At 46.3% G+C, this 17,295-nt stretch overlaps 6 protein-coding genes across 6 annotated transcripts; 1 reads left to right on the forward strand and 5 right to left on the reverse strand.

The window, feature by feature from the left end:
• Nucleotides 1-687: 687 nt before the first annotated feature.
• Nucleotides 688-1,903, forward strand: FOBCDRAFT_184220 (uncharacterized protein; the record flags this gene model as incomplete). The annotated part of the gene is made up of 2 exons (XM_059608592.1): nucleotides 688-1,424; nucleotides 1,479-1,903. 2 exons carry the CDS (start codon nucleotides 688-690, stop codon nucleotides 1,873-1,875), a joined length of 1,134 nt encoding a protein of 377 aa, XP_059465057.1. The 3' UTR covers nucleotides 1,876-1,903.
• Nucleotides 1,904-4,000: 2,097 nt separating this feature from the next.
• Nucleotides 4,001-5,061, reverse strand: FOBCDRAFT_136453 (fatty acid desaturase-domain-containing protein; the record flags this gene model as incomplete). The annotated part of the gene is made up of 2 exons (XM_031187462.3): nucleotides 4,001-4,644; nucleotides 4,743-5,061. The coding sequence occupies 2 exons, from the start codon at nucleotides 5,059-5,061 to the stop codon at nucleotides 4,001-4,003; spliced, it is 963 nt and encodes a 320-aa protein (XP_031038597.3).
• A 1,644-nt stretch (nucleotides 5,062-6,705) lies between these two features.
• FOBCDRAFT_202521 (flavin-containing amine oxidoreductase) lies at nucleotides 6,706-8,962 on the reverse strand (the record flags this gene model as incomplete). The annotated part of the gene is made up of 5 exons (XM_031187461.3): nucleotides 6,706-6,708; nucleotides 6,762-6,826; nucleotides 6,878-6,971; nucleotides 7,021-8,522; nucleotides 8,590-8,962. The coding sequence occupies 5 exons, from the start codon at nucleotides 8,960-8,962 to the stop codon at nucleotides 6,706-6,708; spliced, it is 2,037 nt and encodes a 678-aa protein (XP_031038596.3).
• Nucleotides 8,963-9,831: 869 nt separating this feature from the next.
• FOBCDRAFT_136586 (uncharacterized protein) lies at nucleotides 9,832-13,255 on the reverse strand (the record flags this gene model as incomplete). The annotated part of the gene is made up of 5 exons (XM_059607958.1): nucleotides 9,832-11,429; nucleotides 11,488-11,693; nucleotides 12,353-12,491; nucleotides 12,570-12,763; nucleotides 12,816-13,255. 5 exons carry the CDS (start codon nucleotides 13,253-13,255, stop codon nucleotides 9,832-9,834), a joined length of 2,577 nt encoding a protein of 858 aa, XP_059467315.1.
• A 281-nt stretch (nucleotides 13,256-13,536) lies between these two features.
• FOBCDRAFT_202524 (major facilitator superfamily domain-containing protein) lies at nucleotides 13,537-15,287 on the reverse strand (the record flags this gene model as incomplete). Its single annotated transcript, XM_059609036.1, has 3 exons — nucleotides 13,537-13,949; nucleotides 14,015-14,587; nucleotides 14,642-15,287. 3 exons carry the CDS (start codon nucleotides 15,285-15,287, stop codon nucleotides 13,537-13,539), a joined length of 1,632 nt encoding a protein of 543 aa, XP_059467316.1.
• Nucleotides 15,288-16,003: 716 nt separating this feature from the next.
• FOBCDRAFT_250966 (uncharacterized protein) lies at nucleotides 16,004-17,043 on the reverse strand. The gene is made up of 3 exons (XM_059610930.1): nucleotides 16,583-17,043; nucleotides 16,292-16,519; nucleotides 16,004-16,231 (listed from the first exon to the last, which is right to left on the reverse strand). Exons 1-3 carry the CDS (start codon nucleotides 17,001-17,003, stop codon nucleotides 16,011-16,013), a joined length of 870 nt encoding a protein of 289 aa, XP_059465058.1. The 5' UTR covers nucleotides 17,004-17,043; the 3' UTR covers nucleotides 16,004-16,010.
• Nucleotides 17,044-17,295: the final 252 nt, after the last annotated feature.

The following is a 17,295-nucleotide window of genomic DNA, read 5'->3' on the forward strand; positions in this document are numbered from 1 at the left end:
ACTGGGCTGGGAAGAACTGTGAACTGGGAAATGAGATAAAGAACGAGGGAAAAATCGTTGGGATAGACAGTACCAGATGCGAAGTTCCTGGGAACGAGAAACGAGGAGCTGGAACGAAAGCAATAAACTTTAATAATATGGGACAGTCGCCGGCTTGATTAATAATCTAGGCCCTTTAGCTATCGCAGTATCACCTATGCTACTTAATATTGCAGTATTACTGCTATGTTGATCACGTATATAGGTGAAACATGTAACTAGGTACTTATCATTTCTTATTCTTGCTCTTTTCCTGAGTCACCAACCGTCCTTTTCAGTCAACTATCTGTATATATGTTCTCTACCAGTCGACAGTACCGCAAAACAGGGTTTAATTGATTACTTATACTAATCCTAGTCACTGAGAAGTGGAGACATAATTTGCAATTACTGGGTTCGTTTATTAATCAAAAAACCAAACGGCCCTGCCCCTGCCTGAATTCCCTGTCACAACTCCGAACGTTGTTCCTTTAAAACTGTCACTAAGCCCGCAACGGCTACTGTATTCTTGAACTCCTGATTAAGCCCGATCTCAGAGAGTTAGACTTCCGGCCTCGTCTTGGATTACCTATCAAGGACTTTCCCGTTTCACGGTCAGATCACTACCCCTATCTGCCTCTTATCCGAAACTTTTGCCACCATTATACGATGCCGTCCCGCACAAAGCCAACATTCACAGCCGCCGAAGTGAAGTTGCATAATTCCGCGTCATCGTGCTACGTGACCATCGGTTCTGAAGTGTACGATGTCACCGAATTCGTCCAAGACCACCCTGGTGGCAGGGACCTTATCCTTGATTATGCAGGCCAGGACGCAAAGGAGATCCTACAAGACCACGCGTCTCATCCTCATTCTGAAGCTGCATATGAGATACTCGGCGACTACCATGTGGGCTTTGTAGTGTCTCCAAAAGCTACCGACTCCAACGACTCTGTCCAGTCTTCCCACAATGGTGTCGGCATTCAAGATGGTGGCGTCGAACCGCACCGCCGGACCGGCGTATCCTGTGAAGAAGACCTGAGCAAGGTAACCGATATTGAAAGCGACTATAAGAAACATAAATTCCTTGATCTCAGCCGTCCTCTCTTTCCACAGATCTGGTTCGGTAGGTTCAGCAAGGACTTCTATCTTGATCAGGTACACCGTCCACGCCACTACAAGGGGGGCAATTCTGCGCCGGTTTTTGGAAACTTCCTCGAGCCTCTTTCCAAGACGCCATGGTGGACGATCCCTATACTATGGCTGCCCTGCGTTGTGTATGGAACTCACTTAGCAAGTCTAGGCATCGACAGTTCCTTTGCTCTCACTGTTTACTGGCTCTTTGGACTATGCATCTGGTCTTTGATCGAGTATAGTATGCATCGGTTCCTATTCCACATCGAGGAGTGAGTTACTCCCTAAATGGAGCCCAAATAACATATGCTTAACCTCTTCGCCAGATACCTACCCGATAACAGGATTGCCATAACGCTACATTTCTTATTGCATGGCATCCACCATTACCTACCCATGGATAAATACCGCCTTGTTATGCCGCCAGCTCTCTTTGTGGTCCTTGCTTTTCCTTTTTGGAAGCTAGCACATTTCCTCATCTTCGGCAGCTGGTATGTAGCTACCGCTGTTTTTTGTGGCGCAGTATTCGGCTATGTCTGCTACGATATGACTCATTATCTAGTGCATCATCAGAACCTCCCTCTTTGGTACAAACAACTTAAGAAACAGCACTTGGAGCATCATTTTCTTGACTATGAGAATGGCTTTGGTGTTACCTCCAGATTCTGGGATGATATCTTCGGTACAGCTCCGAAACAACCACCAGTCCCAATAACGCAGTAGCATGACCGGAACACGCGATGGCTTATACGAACGACCTGGAATGCTTCGTAGACTCTCATAGGCGGAGTCAACGCTGAAGTTCGTCGATTGACGACGCATGGATACGTTGAGGATTTGTAGGAAGAAGGGTTGAAGAACAAAAACATTAACTCTATTATGCAGAGTCCTCTCGCTGTCAACGAGAACTGGTTACTGGGACTGTATTCTAACAGGTTAATTATTCTCAGCGCATTAGATCACGCAATTCTTTTATATTGTAGCCGAATATGTTATCGAGGCACCTTGAACCCCATTTAATTTCACAATGATGGCAAAGATATCTGAACCAGCAGCAGCAGATGTGATTACTTATCGACCGAACTTGTTTATCTACGTTTACGGCGATGGAGAGTCGTAAAGTTTGGTGTTTCTGTTGGCTTCGAATGCCTTTCTCCTAGTCCAACATCTTCTGGGACTCTCGGCTTCTGAAGTCCTCAGTAGCTTAAATGAAAATTCACAATGCTTTCGTCCTTGGCTGGCACCGGTTTGATAGGTGAGAGGTTAACCCAAAGCTGTCCAGGGGGGTTACCAACCTGACGGCTCTAGCATGCTTTCTAGACTCTGACTATCTGTCGTTGCGGGCAGGCACCGCAAGTGATGGCCGGGACACATCTAGAGAGCTTCTGACTGCATACGACTAGAACTTAGCATGGTGGAAGAAGCGAACAGCATCAACAAACGCTGGACAGTAGATAGACTGATGAAGATCATCGATAGTTCGTCTAACTGGGTATATTGTCGTCCGAATACGATTATAAGAATGTATTAAGATCTTTAGAAAGATCCCTAAATACACTTCCTTGTTAATAATGTATTGTTAAGTAATATTAATAGTAAGGATATTAGCAGTAGCTATTACTACTGCCTAAAGTGTTATGCCGAATGCTATAATAAATCTGCTAGTATCTTCTATAGCTTTATACTTCTCTGTTATAGATACTATAATACTAATGACCGCCTGATAGAAGAAGCGAAGTATATTAGTAATAATAAATAGCTGTGTCTTGAATTATGCAGGGAGCTTTATATACTGCTTACTAAAGTATTAAACAGGTAACTAAATAGTTATATATAGCTGCAGTAAGGAATAATAGACTAATTATAGGCACTATAGATTAAATGGATGTTAATCTCCTATCCTAGGGGTTCTTAGATATAAGTATTTACTATGTGTAGTTATTATACTATATAAGACTGCTGAGGAGAGTGAGGATGGTATAGCCTTCATACTATCGCTAGTATCTAATGTGGTAATATACTTGGATGTGGGTGTAAGTACTAAATATAATGGCATAGAAGGCAATTCTACCTATGTTAGGGATATAGCCATAGATGGTATATTTAACGGAATATTCAGATGAGACACTCTTGTACTTTTCTCTTTAATCGCTGCTTATTGTGCAGGTTGATGAATGGCGCAAATTGTGCGCGTGGTTCGATGACGGATGAGGAGCGGAGGGTTTACTCAAGTGCGATGATAAGTATTGGTGGTCTGCTGTGATACTTTGAATTGTTGATACAATGTTTGATCCGGATGTGCGGACTCTTTTATCTTGGACATATAGCCTTGATCGGTGTCGGAGTTTCCGCTGAATCCGTAGATGTGGCAGTGAGATGACATGAATACGTCTCCTTCCAAGACCTGGATATCTACTCTTATAGTAAACCATCAGCCGTTGGCATCGGGATCCCGGATCGTCGAAATTATGCTTAAATAGACAGGGACCACTCGCTCGAAGGTTGGCTAAATGTCATCTTATCAGTCTAATGGACTAACTTTTCGGAGCTCGCCAGGTCTCAGGATGATGGTGTCGTCAAGTCTCGCTCGGTAAATCATGGCCCCTTCAATTAGTCTACAGCACTTTCAAGTGTCCTCTGTTAATGATGCATTTATATATAAGCAAAGCTCAGGCAGCATGACTGCTGTGATGTCATGTTTAACTAATTTGTTGATGTATGTTATATGAAACGCAAATGCAAACTTTAAAAAATTGATGCTGGCATAAGGGACTTTTGGTATCTATATCTATAGTATGTGCAGGCTCCAAGCATTGCATTCTACAAGTCTAGCTCAGATATTATGCGATCATTTCATACCCTGGGAAAGATATTCTTTCGTGTTTGAGAAAGTCTCTGACTCCTGGTAAAACCAGGGTTCGTCAGGCATCTCGTTTTCCTCCTTTGTAATCACCAGCCGACGGCCAGTATAGTCAAGACGAAGGCCGGGATAAATAAAGCTCTTCCACATATAAACTAATATGTTGGAGCTCTCAAGGCTCTGGGCAATACGAGGCCCAATGAGCTCTTGATGCTTCTGCGGCAGGACAGACCAATGCAGACCAGGGTATAAATGGTGCACGGTATGATAGCCATTGTTGAAGCACAAGTAATTGAGCGTTTTGCCAGTGAAGTTGCGCGCGAAATTATACTTTGAGCTCATATCGCAGCCGTCGTGCTGAAGAAAGTTCAATGAGAGGATGCAGTACTTTGCATAGAACTGCGGCAAAAGCGCAAACCAGATCCATCGACGCCAATCCATCAAGACGAGCACTGCAGTAGTACCCCAGACAGCAATCTCTTCGCGGCGGCGCTGCTTCACGATAGGTCGGTTGAGACGGGCCTGGGCCTCAAAGTACAGCTTGTCATCCTTATTCCCTGACAGGACAACATGCCAGAAAAACAGTAGACCATTCAAGAGGTTCCAGCTGTATCGGACTTTAGTGGTGCGCACTGTTTATGCGGTCAGCAATGTCATATGCGGAGAAGTTGAGGTATTTAATTTCCTGTCAGACAATTGGGTCTGAATAGGAAGGAAGTAAGCTACTTACTGACATCTCTTGCTTGCTGAGGGTATTTGTGATGAGACAAATTGTGACCTGGGATGAAGACCGTAACAGCGCCGCCGTACTGAAGAGACAAGCAAATTTGGTAGAAGTTGTTCCAGTTCCTACTCCAGAAGACAGGCAAATGGATAGCATTATGCGTTGTCACAGCGCCCATAAAGGACAGCTGGAAGAGCGACAGCCATAGTGTAAGCGAAACCCAGCCTCCCGCCAACGGCGATGAGAAATTGTGCCAAGTAATCACAAAGACGAGGAAAAAAAGGATCGTGGACACGATGCACCGGATATCCTCGTTATGTCTCATGCCAGACCGCACTGGCGATGGCGGCTGCTGGTGGGCGATTTTCTCAGCCATTATGCGGTGAAGGGAGCTGCGATGGTTGTGCACAATGAGAATAGTAAGTGGCTGAGCGCACGAAAATTTTACACGTAATCAAACTTAGGATACTAGCGTCACGTGACTACCGGTAGTTCCGGGTAGGTCCTACTCTAGACGTAAGCATCGTACGACTTTTCTTATTGAACCTATTTATTCCTTTTATTTAATAACCAGTGCTTATTGGACTTGGTGTTAAGCTATTCCTCATAGTCATGTATCGAGGTTGCTCTTGTTCTTCTCTGTGGTGGACTAAGTATTAGTTGTTGTTCTTATCAATCTTGAGCTCCACTTATTTAACGAGATCTGCTAGAGACATTTGAGCCAAGCTGTCCTTTCCTGCGCGCCACGAAACTTGCAGTAGACCTTTATCTCAAGGCCTGTTTCATCCGATCGCAATGACCCGGTTAGCAACCGCACGATAACTCGGATGATCGGGTACCTTCGATTGAAGCATAAACACAAAGTACCCCCATGCCCGGTTGGTGCGCAAAACAGCAACCCAAGAGGATGCCAACAGTGGGACAATCACTCGCACCATTAGGCAGCTTGTCCGTGTCGCAGCAGAGACCATTGACACATGAAGAATGGCAGGTAACGTCCGACACGCATTCATTAACGACTGAAAATGGGTCATTTGAGCCCTATCTTGGGGAGGAACAGTCACCATTGTTCCACGTGAAGGTACAGTACTCAGGGTTCGCACTGGGCATTGACATTTATTACACAGTCTATGTCAACCACCGTGGTGATTGACATGGAAATGGAGAGCGGGAGGGTTGAAATGCTATTGACGAGCATGTAGAGATTGGCTTGCGAATAAAGATACCCTGAGTAAAAGAAATGGTCGAGAAATGGAAGCTGGGCAGAAAAAGTCACCTTTGCTAAGATAGAGGGTTCATATAAGAGAGATGATGCTCCGTTGATGAGAAAAATAAGAGAAATGCTGTTGGATATTTTAGAGAACTTGTAAGATTCAATACTGCTAAATCAACAAGAGCTGTTGTCCGTCCTTGGAATTAACAGTTCAAATGACATTAATCATTATCTTGCTACAGCAATCTCATAGACGATGCCTGTATTGAGAAGCATAGAGAATTCCACTATTCGCATTATCGATTATATATGGGATATAGGGCTCACGTTTACAAGAGACATAGGTTAACTACAATGACTAGTCTTACTGCAACTTAATCCCATCCATACTTAGATCATTGATCCGGAATTATCTATCAAGTTGACAATTTCTACAGCGAGCCAAGCGTCTCCGGGTTGCACGGGAAAAATCGCCTGACTTTTGCTGGATACACCGGAGCGCTCCGTGAGCACAGAGATGAGGTGAGAACATCCATTTACTCTGATTGGCTACGCCGTATTGGAATACGTAATCGTCAGGATACGCGTATAACAAGGCTTGGCAGCCGATAGATATTGTCTACCAAATTACACAATCCGGCAAGGCCCGTATCGCTTGCCAAACAATTTGACACATAAAAGCCAATCTCTTGTTTTAACTGTTACCGAATGTTCCACTTGAACGTCTTTAGTCCCGGTAAGAGCGTATACAGTCGCTTACTATATCCCGAAATGTCAGTAATGTTACGTTCAACAAGGTTAAATTGTCTTACCACTTCAATCCATCTCGCCATCCACTTCTCCACCGCCTGTTTTGCCTCGTCAACGAGACCAAGTTCTGTTTCCGTTAGCAAGTGTGAATGATTGTATCGTCCGCATCAATTCGTACCTAGTAAAAGCTGGACTGCGCCACGGATACCCGAGTCTAAAGCCGAGGCGATCCAAGCGTGAGTATACGAGGTATGCTCGCCAACAAAGATCATCTACTCAAATCGTCAGAAAATGACTCGCCGAAATCGCTGCACTGCTTACCTTGTTGTATGTCTTGAAGTACTCGGGTATATAGAGTTGATGCTGTCCTGCAGTCGGGCTAGCCCAACTTCCGGATTCAAGAGGGTCAAGCGCCCAGCATCTTCTGTTATACTTTCCGGTATAAAGATCCCGAGTGAACTCTCCGTGAATCTCAACCATAGCATCAAGGACCATCTGGACGTGATCTTCTTCGGACATGCTGGCCAACCGAACTCCCATGTCACCACTGATGTAGCTTGCCAGAATGGTAGCAGGGCCCGTGCCATTCAAGTTGTAGGATGGATAGCAGATACTGCCAATGCCCGGAATATCCGTATTTGTACTGCAACCGCCGTAGATTGGGTTCTCATAGTGTTCCCAGAAGCGCTCAGAGAACTCAAGGGCAACCTTGCAGGCGGATCCATAGTTCAACTCCTTGATGGCGTTGGAGATAGTTGCGGGGAGCTTGGGAAGACGCCACCTTCGGACAACAGAGAAGGGGACTGCAATGACAGCGTAATCGAAAGTTGAGTTCTGGAATGTTGTGTCGTTGTACTCGTTACGCCATTGCAATGTGACCTTGTCGTCGGTCTCGCTATACCTGACACGCTCAATTTTGCGCTCCATTGTTGTAATGTTGTCAACAAGAGGATGGAACGACAAAGGAAGCCTGTTGAGACCGCCGTTGATGGTCTTGTAGCTGGCAGCCGAGAAATACATTCCCTCGTACAGCGAGTCCCAGAAGCTAGAGGCAGACCAACCGCCATTCATGTCAGTGCTGTTGAGACTACCCTTCAAGTAGTTGACCATGAAGGCGTATTCAGACCATTGATCACCACCAAGGCCATTGAGACCAGTTTCGAGCCACTGCTTATGGGCTTTGAACATGTTCTTTGCCATAAGCGTACTGAACTCCGACCCAGGCATGAATGCATCAACCTTGGTCTGGAGATCCTGGGTCGCAGGGTCATTGACGCTTGCAGGACTGAGTGACGCATTGCTTGCGATTTCCTTCAGCGTTGGGGGCAGTCCACTTGGAAGTTTGAACTCGTTCTTGTAGGATAGGCCATTGAGGCTACTCTGGATCCAAGGAATGAAGTCAACACTGAGGTTCTTGTCGTGGTTGTTGAGCTTGTTCATCTCTTCTGCAAGTTGAAACACCAGCTGATGGTCCGTGATGTTCATTGTCTCGTTGGTCTCAGGACTCTTGTAAGTGGAGGGAAATCGCATAGGTCCCATCTCTTGATAAGAATAGTCAAAAGGTCCGCCGGTGAGATACTCGGTATGAACGCGGCCACCGAGCCGATTACCGCCTTCAATGATACTGATGTTGGTCATACCTGCTTGTGACAGAACCAGGTAGGTCATCAAGCCCGACATACCCGCACCAACAATTGCAATCGGCTTCTCTTTGGCAGCGTCGGCATCGAGTGCAGAGAGGCCGGTCTTTGAGAGATGCTCAACGCCGTCGAACCATGGTCCCAGTGTATCGATACCATTCTCCGCATTCATGAGGATTGGATCTGTCATAACCTTGTTGTCAGCCTCGAACGGTTCAAGTCGAACCGCACGGAAAGGACTATGACTCACCTGTTGCCCGCTTCTGGATATTCCGACGCCTGACACGATGAAGCCTTTGGGGCTCACTGCGTCCCACGAGAACATTATCTTCTTTCCATGCTGAAATGCAGCCGTTGTCGTGTGAATCATCTGGGATGATCCAGACTAATCGAGAGACACCTTTGTTTTCGGTAACGGCTATCGTGTAGTGGGACTCAGAACGAGACTTGCTGTTGCAAAGGCCATAAGTGAATGACAAAGGACCCTCTGACGCTTGATCAAATTTCACGTAGATATTTGTTAAGTGAGAAGTTAGGGACCCTCTGGTATGTAGTTGTACGGGTAGAGAAGAGGCTATGGCGCCCCCTAGCCCAAGGATAACACTTGCAATGGATTGTTTCATGGCAACAGGTAACAACAAAGGTCTAAAGCCAGCAATGAGTATGGCTGGAAGAGGAGATGAAATTGTCAACTATATATTGCCTACAATAGTCAATCAACCTACGCTTTCCTTCTGAGATTAGATAGGGCAACGTGAGCGTCGGCGACTACGAGTAACCGAAAAAGACGCATCGACTTATCTGCAACGAACTTTTGAGCGCCCTTTGCACCGTCGGCATCGCTAGTTCCCCGAGGCCATGGTAGGATATCCAAAGGCGTCGGCCAAGTCAGGAGCTCCATCTAAATCCTGGCTACATAAACGCGAGGCATGTTGTAAGTGGTCAGAGACGTGCTGCAGCAAGATATGAGTTGCAGACGCGATGGTACATCCGAGATCGGGGGTTTAACGTTACTTCCGCTTATCAGCGTTAAGCTAGTCATAGAGGACAATTGAGGTTACGAAAGTATGCTTATCTTCAAACGGTGAGGAATTAATAAGAAGACAATGTTAAAGGGCGCGCCGACGACCCGAAAGATGGGTTAGTTGATGCATGGTCGCTTAGTGAAAATGGAGCAACCCCGCAGATAAACCACGATAGACTGGGATATAAATCTGCAGATCTCTACGTCAAAAGATAAGCTTCCGGCTAATACATCCTAATCTGTACGTACACAGAGATAAGAGATCTTTATCCATTGGAACATATATCCGGATAGCTAACATATGCTGTTATAGTTTCCTTGATAGGGGAGCGACAAGATATTTAGGTTGACGAGTTTTGGGGCGTGACATAGATTTTTTAATTTTATGCAAAATTCTTGAATCGATGATCAGATTTGGACATCCTGCCAGTCTCCAGTTTCATCCATCCCCAAGGAAACAACCTGAACTCAAAGTTCGTCCTCCGTATACCCAATACAACATTTAGAACCATCCGCATCGTCCTCTTCCAACACCACGCCAGCCTCCCAAAGACCATATCTATCGTCATCATCTAGGGGTTTATTCAAATCCGCGATGACTTCTTTCATTCTTGTCAGCCAGTAGCCCCGGAGAAACTCTCCTATGGGGACATTTTGCCGATCAAAGGCATCTCCAAATTCTTCGTCAAGGGCTTGAAGCTGATCGATCAACTCTCGGTCCTCATCTAATATTTCCTTCCATTCTTCTTCGCACCCTGAAATCTGTAGATGATAATAACATCCACTGAGACAGATCGGCAAGTGCCTTACCCCCAAGGACATCATGGTCAGAATATGAACTGCACATTTCGCCATATATGATTCTTCAGAGCTGCATTTTGGAAGCTTCAACAGATCAATGGAGGTCACCACAAATTCGATATTCTCTGCCATGTTCTCAAAAAGGTTCGTCGAGTCACTGCGATATTGACACCACAGCATTCTGGGTAAGATATGTGCCAAAGGTCGGGCAAACATTCCCGATGAGCACGGACATGGAATACTGCATTGAGCCTTGCTGTGACATATCGCTGGTAGCAGTGTCTTTGAATCCTGTAGTTCAGATATAGAGACGTCTTGGGGTGAATGGTCGAAGTGCTTGTATCGGTGTAGGGACACGAAGATCTGGTCCCCGACGCAAGCCGCAGCCCGATGAAGCGTGGAAAGTCGGAAGGGCCCTAGACAGAGCTCTAGTTTTAGGTCGAACTGGAGTAGCCATTCTAGATAATTTCTAGATACGTTTTCTGGCCTCCCAACTGAATGGCCGGGCATGAAATTACCAGACAGAAGTGTTGGAACACCACTTTCATCTTTAGGTATTAAACCGTAGTCGAGTGCCAGTTCTGCAACCTGTAGGTGATGAGGGAAGCGGAAAAAGCTCTCGTGTTGAATGAAAAAATTGCCGCTGTAAGGCTTGAGGCTATTAGTAAGGTCCACTGGTAGCTGATCCCGCTGTTCCTTAGCTTCCTGCAGTTCACTCCACAACAAGGGGGCAGTCTTGTCAGGTAAGAAGTTTGCGGTTATTCCATATTGACGCAGGGTTTTCTTGGGAAGGATGCCAAGAGCAACATTCCGTAATCGCTCACGTCTGTCCTTGAGATGCTTAAAGAACAATTTTCGGGCCTTCAAAGAGCAACCAGCTAGGGTTTCTGGACTCTCTTGACCGACTGTGACACTGCAGTCGGCTTCGAGTAGAAGCTGAACCGTAGCGTAGCAACTACAGTTATCACAGTGAGTCCACTGGTCAGGAGCACTGCAGCAAATCTTGCTGTAGAAGAGAGCATAATCCAGAGGTGAGAGAGGATACATTAATGCTCTACAGTTCGAGTCTATCAAGGGACGAACATCTTGCCGTTGTAAAAGTAGTCTCAGTCCATCAGGCCAGTTGGTGCACAAATGCAATATATTGCGCCCGTATAAATCTGTTTGCGAAATCTTTGAAATATCATCCTCTTCTTCCAGGATAGTTCGAAGTCTTTCATGATCTTTCTTTATAACAGCTAAAAAGAGCTCCGAGAATCCGATTTCTGGGTATAAACATTAGTGCTTTAAACAAGGGTGAAAAGCGGGTGACAGTAATCCCACCTTCACATATTTCGGGATATTCATATAGAACATTTAACTGCCTTACCCACGGTTCTATATTTGAAACCCACAGACCTGCATCCAGGCGGTCATCGTGAGCAATTTCGGGATGGCAAAAGCTGGAATCATGGTTCATAATCAATCTATAAAGCCTCGGTACTATCCACAAGCACCGGTATGATTTAATCGATAGAGTTAACACGTTACTAATTCATGTTAGGTATGTCATGGAATCCGGTCTGGTTTGATTACAGTTGATTGAAATTCGATGTGGTGATGGGAACACCGATATCAGCCAGGTAGGTCAGCATCTTGCAAATGGAGTTGATTGCCATATCGTTGGACTTTAATCTCGCATGGAAGTTGACGTAGTGCAAAACGGTCTACCAAGGCCGTTAGTTCAAGGCAGTTAAAAGGAAACAGCAGCTAACCCACACTTAAGCATATTTGAGCAATATTATTACCGTCTTCGTCGACATCAAAAGGTGATGCCTCTCCTGATCTGTAGATACGTCTTAGCTTTTTGATAAAACTTTCCGCTATGTGGTCTAGATCAAGGTTGGATATGCTAGGATTGAAGATCTCATGGATGCCTTGTGAATACATGTTAAAAAGTTGGAAAGCTGGGCTGCTCTTGACAATATTGCAGGGCTGCAGTCCAAAAGAGACGCTATATGGTCCGGCGGAGTATTCCTGCGAAAGGGAAACTGTGAAGGACTGGGAAAAGAGGGATAAAAGCCCGAAGTACGTCAGTGAAGTTCTTGAAATATTTTTCCTGGTCTTCTGAAAGAAGATGCACCCGGGGCGATGATTTGCTTGTACGTCTCCTTGTCTTGAGATGGTCAGTCCCCCCCAAAATCGGTACGTGCGACTTGCAGGACGATTGCTAGTCTTGCTTTTCGAAGCCCCACAGGTACAATACATGTCTGCTAGCTTCTTGCAAAGCCTTTGTTCGAGCTCGGCATTCTGCAGATAACGAGGCGTGGAGTGGGCGCTGGTGAGGTCTTCGAAACATCGCTCACTTCCGTTGAATGAAGTCTTCGTCTCTGCGACACTCACGGCGGCCTGGTGCAAGACCATACCGTTAGTGCTGGTGGTAGTAATTTGATCTTCTATTCTGGATGGAAGAAGTTCCAGGTGGCTAGATTCCGCTTTGGGGTCGATGACGTCGAGTCTGGTGGTGATCGTTCTCAGCGTGGTCTGGGTATTGATATCAAGTGTTTCGAGAGATGATTTGAAAGCCTCCAAGTCGTCACTCATCCGGATGTTTATATCGCTGTTGTTCTTTAGCACAGATATGTGTTTCAGCATTGTTGGAGATCACTCACAGGTTGAGGGCTTGTATAAAGCTACTTAGAGTAGTGTTTGCTCGTGAAAGATACTCTTCCAGCTGCACCAGCTTCTTGCGATCAAAGGGATATCGCGCAATCAGTTTCTGCCTTCTCCAAATATCCTTTGCCAGCGACTGATCCTGGGTTGGCATCAACTCGTTGAGCAATGTTTCGAGACATCTAAGCTGCATTTCACAATTTATCAAACTCAGCTGTAAGCCATCGATGGCTGGGGAATGAAGATGGCCAAGCTTTGCTGCACTCGATTGAACAGCGAAGACATGGAATTTGAATAGGGCAAGGCTCTGAGTGGCAATTGCGATATCATCCTTTCTGTCTTTGATAGCGCTGAAGTAGGTATGAAGGCCGTTGCAAACAGTAAACCCAAGTGAAACGAGACCAGCGACGCCGCTGGCAATAGATAATGGGTCACCCATATTGATTCCACGAGATTTGTGAAAAGAGGAAAAGTCTGGCGGGGTAAAGTGGCTGGGGAAGTGCTGACTTTTGTTTTGTTCTTCCGAGCCTCGTTTGGCATTTGGGGCTTACGTCGAGAGGCAGGCAAGGCAGATTCGCGAATGAGGCGATCAATCAGAAAGTGCCAACACATCAGCCCAGATATGCATTAATGCCACATTGGCCCCGACTTGGGAATCTCAATGAAATAATATTACTTCCTAATTATGAACAAAGTGTAAGTTTATTGATTACAATAGTATCATAGAAGAAACCCATGACGAAATGCAAAGCTTCGTGCTCTCTTTCCGTAGATGTACATAGGGATTGTTGCCAAGCTGATCGCAATGGTCATACCGCCAATTACGAAGAAGGCATCCCTCACACCTTGGATCGCAACCCAGTCGTTCATATAGAAGCTCATGCCAAAGGCAAAGACATTCTTGGTGAAACTCATCATTGCGTATGCTTCAACAGCCTCACGACGATGGGAGTCGACTACATAGGACACAACTCCAACGATGCCGAATTGGACTCCGAGGTTGACCATACCCAAGCAGACGATGACAGGGATTGGCCAAGGCTCAGCGTTTGCAAGGCTCTGGCCATAGCCGAAAAAGCCACTGCCACCAAGTGTAGTCAGAAGAGCAAGGATTGGAAGACGAAATTCAGGCTCTGCAATAAGGAGCTGTCAGCAAATATGTTCTGGCTAACTTTCTGGTCAGTGAATGATGTCTTACCGTAGATTCCCTCATTTCTCCTAGCCATAAACGTGGCTAATCCATCTACCATCAGACCAGCCAGCGCCGTAGCGATGAAAGTACCAACAAACGATGACAGATTCGTCAACCCTACTTGGGTAACAGAGAAGTTGTATGGGGGCCCGGTGAAGATTTGCGAAAATGTGGAAGCAAGGAGCACTAGCCAACTCATGCAAATGGTCAACTGGAAGCATCCCCAAATAACCACGGGCGAACCAAGCATCTTGAAAGGCGCAAAGATGCTATACCAGAATCCAGAGGAATCGTAATAACCGCTCCAGGGTCGGAGCTCATAAATGAATGAATGTTGCTCCGGAATAGGTGCATTATCGCAAACTGAAGCCCTATTTTCAACTTCAGATACGCACTCTTTCTTATCGTCTACAGGAGAGGGTTGCTCCACAGAAGAGTTCACCGGGATGCTTGTTTCGGCGTGGCGCTTGTAAGCTGTCTCGGGCATGAAGAAGAAGGTAAGTAGAAGTTGGACTCCAAAGGCACCAGCCATGGCCCAGAGACAGGTTTTGTAGCCGTATTTGTCAATGATAGCGCCAGCTAGTAGTGAAAAGTTAGAAACGGAGGAAGATAGAGGATTAAACCAGGACTTACCGATAGGCGAAGCAAGGTTGATGCCACCAAGGACGCCCAGATTAAAAACCGCGTTCCGAAATCCCCTCTGATGAACGAACCAGATGTCAGAAATCGATGCAGGAACCAGAGCCTCCATTGGAGACATGCAAAAACCCTGAATAGCACGAGAGACGGCGAGCGAGACGAAGTCTTTGGCTACTGCGGTCCAGATCGTTGAGCACAGCAGGCCCAGTGCAGTGATGAGGTAAACCGGCCGCTTGCCAATCATCATTGCCAACGAGTTACAGAAAAGGTTACCAAACGCCAAAGCGATTAGGAGGGCCCCAGTGAAGCCTAGAGTGAATGTCTGAAGAGGCACATCGAATTCTTCGGCAAGAGGTACCAATGCCGGACCAAGAAGAGGTCCTATCGCACCAACGCATCCGCAGCCAATGATGATAGAAACAGTGAACATTTCTTTCTTCCATCTCGGCCAGTTGAGAGGGTCGTTGGGGTCGTCAGAAGGTTGAGGAACAAGGACAATCTTGCCAGTCGGATCGTGCTTGAGGCTGGCATGGTTCTTCTCGGTAGAGTCTTCTACGCTTGAAGAGACACCCTTCTCATTGAGGAATGATGTTCCAGGGACATCGGAGAGGTGATGATCAGCAAGAACACCCAGACCCATGTTAGATAGCCAGATCGGATCTTGTATGCAATGGAAGGAGATAGTAGTTGAGCTGGGGATAGAGAAGATAGAGAGGTATGACCAGGAAATTAAGGAGGGATCTGAGGATCTGGGTAACTTATACGTCGCTTCGGGGCCATATGGCCGATGTTACTTAGGGATGTGCTAATGATGAGTGAACAGGATTCATGGGTTAAAGGAGCACGGACTGGATTGACAAAGCCATTTTTCGCTTCGTGGTAGACCAATTGTATAGTTGATCCCTCCAGCCGACAGTTGTCAAGGGCCATCTGCCGACACTTAATCGTCATTAGGGTTACAGGCCCAACATCTTGCCAAGACATGACAAGGAAGCTGGAGTTACAGCCATAGCTAGCCAGTAGTAACGCATTTGTTGCTCCATTAAGCTTGCATCGTTAGTCTCTGGCCATGTGTTAAGATGCAGATCGTGGGGTAGTGCGGGGGCGGGATGGATGGACATCATGGGTCGGTCCCTTTGCCGCTTGCTTGGCTGTCTCAATATTCGGCAGCGGGCATTTAACTGAAGGGACTAATATCACTAGCACATGGGGTTGTCGGTACACAAAGGCCATGTATTTCAGCACAATTTAGTCGTATTGGTAGCAAAGCACTTCAATCAAGCAAGAGAAAACTGAGAAGGCGCGGCTCTGGAAGAAATGATGCTGTAAAGGCAATTGAATATCCAGCCCACATTACCGTATCTCAAGCATGACCTAATTTGTAAAACATCTTGTTATTATGCTCCGCCCCAGCATCAGCATAATCCGCATGGGGTCTCAGTGTAATGGTTTCCTCGTTCAGTTCAGCCACCTGACCAGTCCTGGAAGGGTCTGTCACAAATTGCGAAACAGCTCTTGTCAAGGTTGAGATTGGTGTGATTATCATTGCCTTGAAGAGTTCCTTATCCGGAGTGATATTTGTTTCTGTATCGTCTGTCAGCAGGCGGATAGCAATACTCAGGTATTTGGGGACCGTAAACTGACCCAATACTCCAGGTGCAAGAGCGTTGATTTGGATCTTCCGTTCTTCAAGCCTGACAGCCATGGAACGAACCAGTCCTATGATGCCAGACTTTGATGCTGAATAGAGTGGTGAAACAGGGAACGGATAGATGGCTGCGGATGATGATGTGCAAACAATGGAGCCTCTCGAATTTGGGAGACGGCCTCCAACCTCGTTTTTGAGCATATAATGCACGGCAAGTCCAACACCTACGGCCATCATTGCCCGTCAGCCTACACATCATAAGCATCCCATGGAGTGGTTTAACTGACTATAGATTACTCCGTTCAGATTGATGTCCTGCATTCTCAGGTTCGGCTTCCGGGGAAACTCTGTCGGAGTGCAATCGAGAGCTCCGACTACAGGATCAGAAATTCCCGCATTAGCAATGACAATGTCGATTCGATTCTCGTGCTCACGATACACTTGTTCGAAGACTGCGTACTGCCCTTCCCAAGATGATACATCGCACCATTTGAAACTCAGTTTCGCTTGGGGGTACTGCTTTGACACTTCCGCAACAACATCAGGGCCTGTCTTTAAGCTTACGTCGAGCACGGCCACCATGTGACCCTGGGAAGCGAAGTGACGGGTTATAGCCAAACCGATGCCACTTGCGCCACCGGTCACAACGACTGACAAACGTTGAGTCTGAGATGAGATGACAGTGGCTGAGTCAAAAGAGGGCGACATTTTGAAAGTCAAGACGAGAATCAGACGAAAGTGACTGAACTCAGTGATGCTGAGATGCAATGAACCACAACTGATAATACTCTCCCCGCAGATATAGTAGAGATTCCAGAGTGCAATGCAAAGATGTAAACGCGGGACGGTAAATAGGTGTCGATGCCGCGCGGGAATGCCGAGTACCCGTGCTCCCCCACTGTCGGCAACAGCACCTACACGCTACAGCACAACCACAGAGACCACTAGTCTAACATCTAAGACTTTTCAAAAGCATTTACTTCTCCAAGGTTGCCTGTCG

The sequence above is a fragment of the Fusarium oxysporum genome, chromosome VI (genome assembly GCF_013085055.1).
Source record: "Fusarium oxysporum Fo47 chromosome VI, complete sequence".
Classification (NCBI taxonomy): Eukaryota; Fungi; Ascomycota; class Sordariomycetes; order Hypocreales; family Nectriaceae; genus Fusarium; species Fusarium oxysporum.

Bases quoted from the DNA above. Each gene is read 5' to 3' on its own strand.
- FOBCDRAFT_250966 (XM_059610930.1), bottom strand. From the start codon at position 17,003: ATGTCGCCCTCTTTTGACTCAGCCACTGTCATCTCATCTCAGACTCAA. The intron at 16,520-16,582 runs GTCAGTTAAACC...TGATGGCCGTAG, and splicing joins TCTGAACGGAGTAATCTATA to GTGTTGGACTTGCCGTGCAT. The intron at 16,232-16,291 runs GTCAGTTTACGG...CAGACGATACAG, and splicing joins TCTTGCACCTGGAGTATTGG to AAACAAATATCACTCCGGAT.